General features: G+C 61.3%; 1 protein-coding gene across 1 annotated transcript in view; it reads right to left on the reverse strand.

Moving 5' to 3' along the window:
- Window positions 1-1,277, reverse strand: part of LOC102427086 (presenilin-2) — a gene marked incomplete at its 5' end in the record, with an annotated part of 11,565 nt that extends 10,288 nt beyond the window's left edge. The window contains 2 exons of the mRNA XM_023745021.1: window positions 333-474; window positions 742-1,277. Coding sequence (XP_023600789.1) covers window positions 333-474; window positions 742-1,277 — 678 coding nt within the window. The remainder of the gene's footprint in view (window positions 1-332; window positions 475-741) is intronic.
- Window positions 1,278-1,543: the final 266 nt, after the last annotated feature.

Below are 1,543 nucleotides of genomic sequence, written 5' to 3' on the forward strand. Positions count from 1 at the left end.
TAAAAAAAAAAAAAAAGACCGGACCCTTTTATGTAAAGAGGTTTACTTTGAATTTATATTAGTTCACACAAACACTCCTTCCATGCTTTTGTTCCGGCCCTCCAGTCCAGTTTAAGAACCCATTGTGGCCCTGAGTCAAAAAGTTTGCCCACCCCTGGTCTAACCCATGGTAGGGGCAGGAGAGGGGAGGTAAGAGCACCAAAAACCAGAGTCTGGTTTGCAGAGAAAAAGGAACTCTGGTTTTTTAAGGCCAACGGTTCCAGCATAAGACGCACCGCAAGGGAGTGGCAGCGGGAGGACCCGGTGGGCGGGACGGGTGGGCGGGCGCTCACCTTGTAGCAGCGGTACTTGTACAGCACGACCAGGAAGATGGTCATGACCACGATGACGCTGAGCATGATGAGGGTGTTGAGCACGGAGTTGAGCAGGCGCTGGCCCACCGAGGGCGTGTCCTCGGTGAAGGGCGTGTAGATGCTGAGGGAGGAGGCCGGGGCTCGGTGCCCGTCCCTGCCTGGTCCGTGTGCCCCCCCCCCAAAGGAGCCTTGGACGCCTGCCCTGGGGGCGTGCTGTCGGCCATCCCCGCTGCTGCCCTGCCTTCCAACCCATCTCCCGCCCCGACCTCAGCCTGAGGACCGGCCCCAGACCAGGGTGCGGACTCTTGGTCCCTGCTCCTTTCTGCTGCTGGCACGGAGGCCACCACCCCGACCCAGCCCCGCCCCCACCTGCCGGGGCCCCACTCACAGCTGCCCGTTCTTCTCCGTGTAGAAGCGCACGGACTTGATGGTGGCCACCACCACGACCATGCACAGCGTGACGGGCACGAAGAGCATGATCACGTGCTTCGCCCCGTACTTGAGGGTCAGCTCCTCCTCCAGGCCCGGCAGCCGCCCGGGGACCCCGCTGCAGACGTAGCGGTCAGGGTCTTCCTCCTGGCCCTCCTCGCGGCCCTGGCTTCTCTGTGGGAAGCACACGGTCAGGGCCACGGAGGCCCCAGGGTGGCCTGCCCCGCGGTGCGGGTGTGGAAGAGGAAAGGAGGGTGACTGCTGCTTCCAGATGCGAGGCCCAGTCTCCGGGCCGCCGTGCAGTGAGGGAGCTGGGACGGCCAGCTCCTCTGAGAAGTGTAGGAGGACAGCTAGAGAGTCAGAGCCGGCACTGACCACCGCAGACGCAGGCGGGGCTGCGGCAGCCAGAGGAGGTGGTCTCAGGCCCGCGCTGCATGGCTGCTGGTGGAGCTGTCTACAGAGCTCGCCCCACTCAGCACGGGCGCAGGGTGCCCCTCATGCTGCTTACGTGGCCACACGGACGCGGCACCGTCAGGCCAGGCGACAGGAAAACAGAGCAAACTTTTTAAGTTTTGCTTTTCTTTTTTTCTTTTTCTTTTTGGTTAATCCTCACCTGTGGATATTTTTCCATTGGTTTTTAGAGAGAATGGAAGGGAGGGGGAGAGACAGAAACATCGACATGAAGGATACACATCGATTGGTTGCCTCCCGAAAGCACCCCGACCGGCCCGGGGATCGAGCCTGTCACCGAGGTACGTGCC

This window comes from Myotis lucifugus, unplaced genomic scaffold (genome assembly GCF_000147115.1).
Source record: "Myotis lucifugus unplaced genomic scaffold, Myoluc2.0 scaffold_510, whole genome shotgun sequence".
NCBI classification, from domain to species: Eukaryota; Metazoa; Chordata; class Mammalia; order Chiroptera; family Vespertilionidae; genus Myotis; species Myotis lucifugus.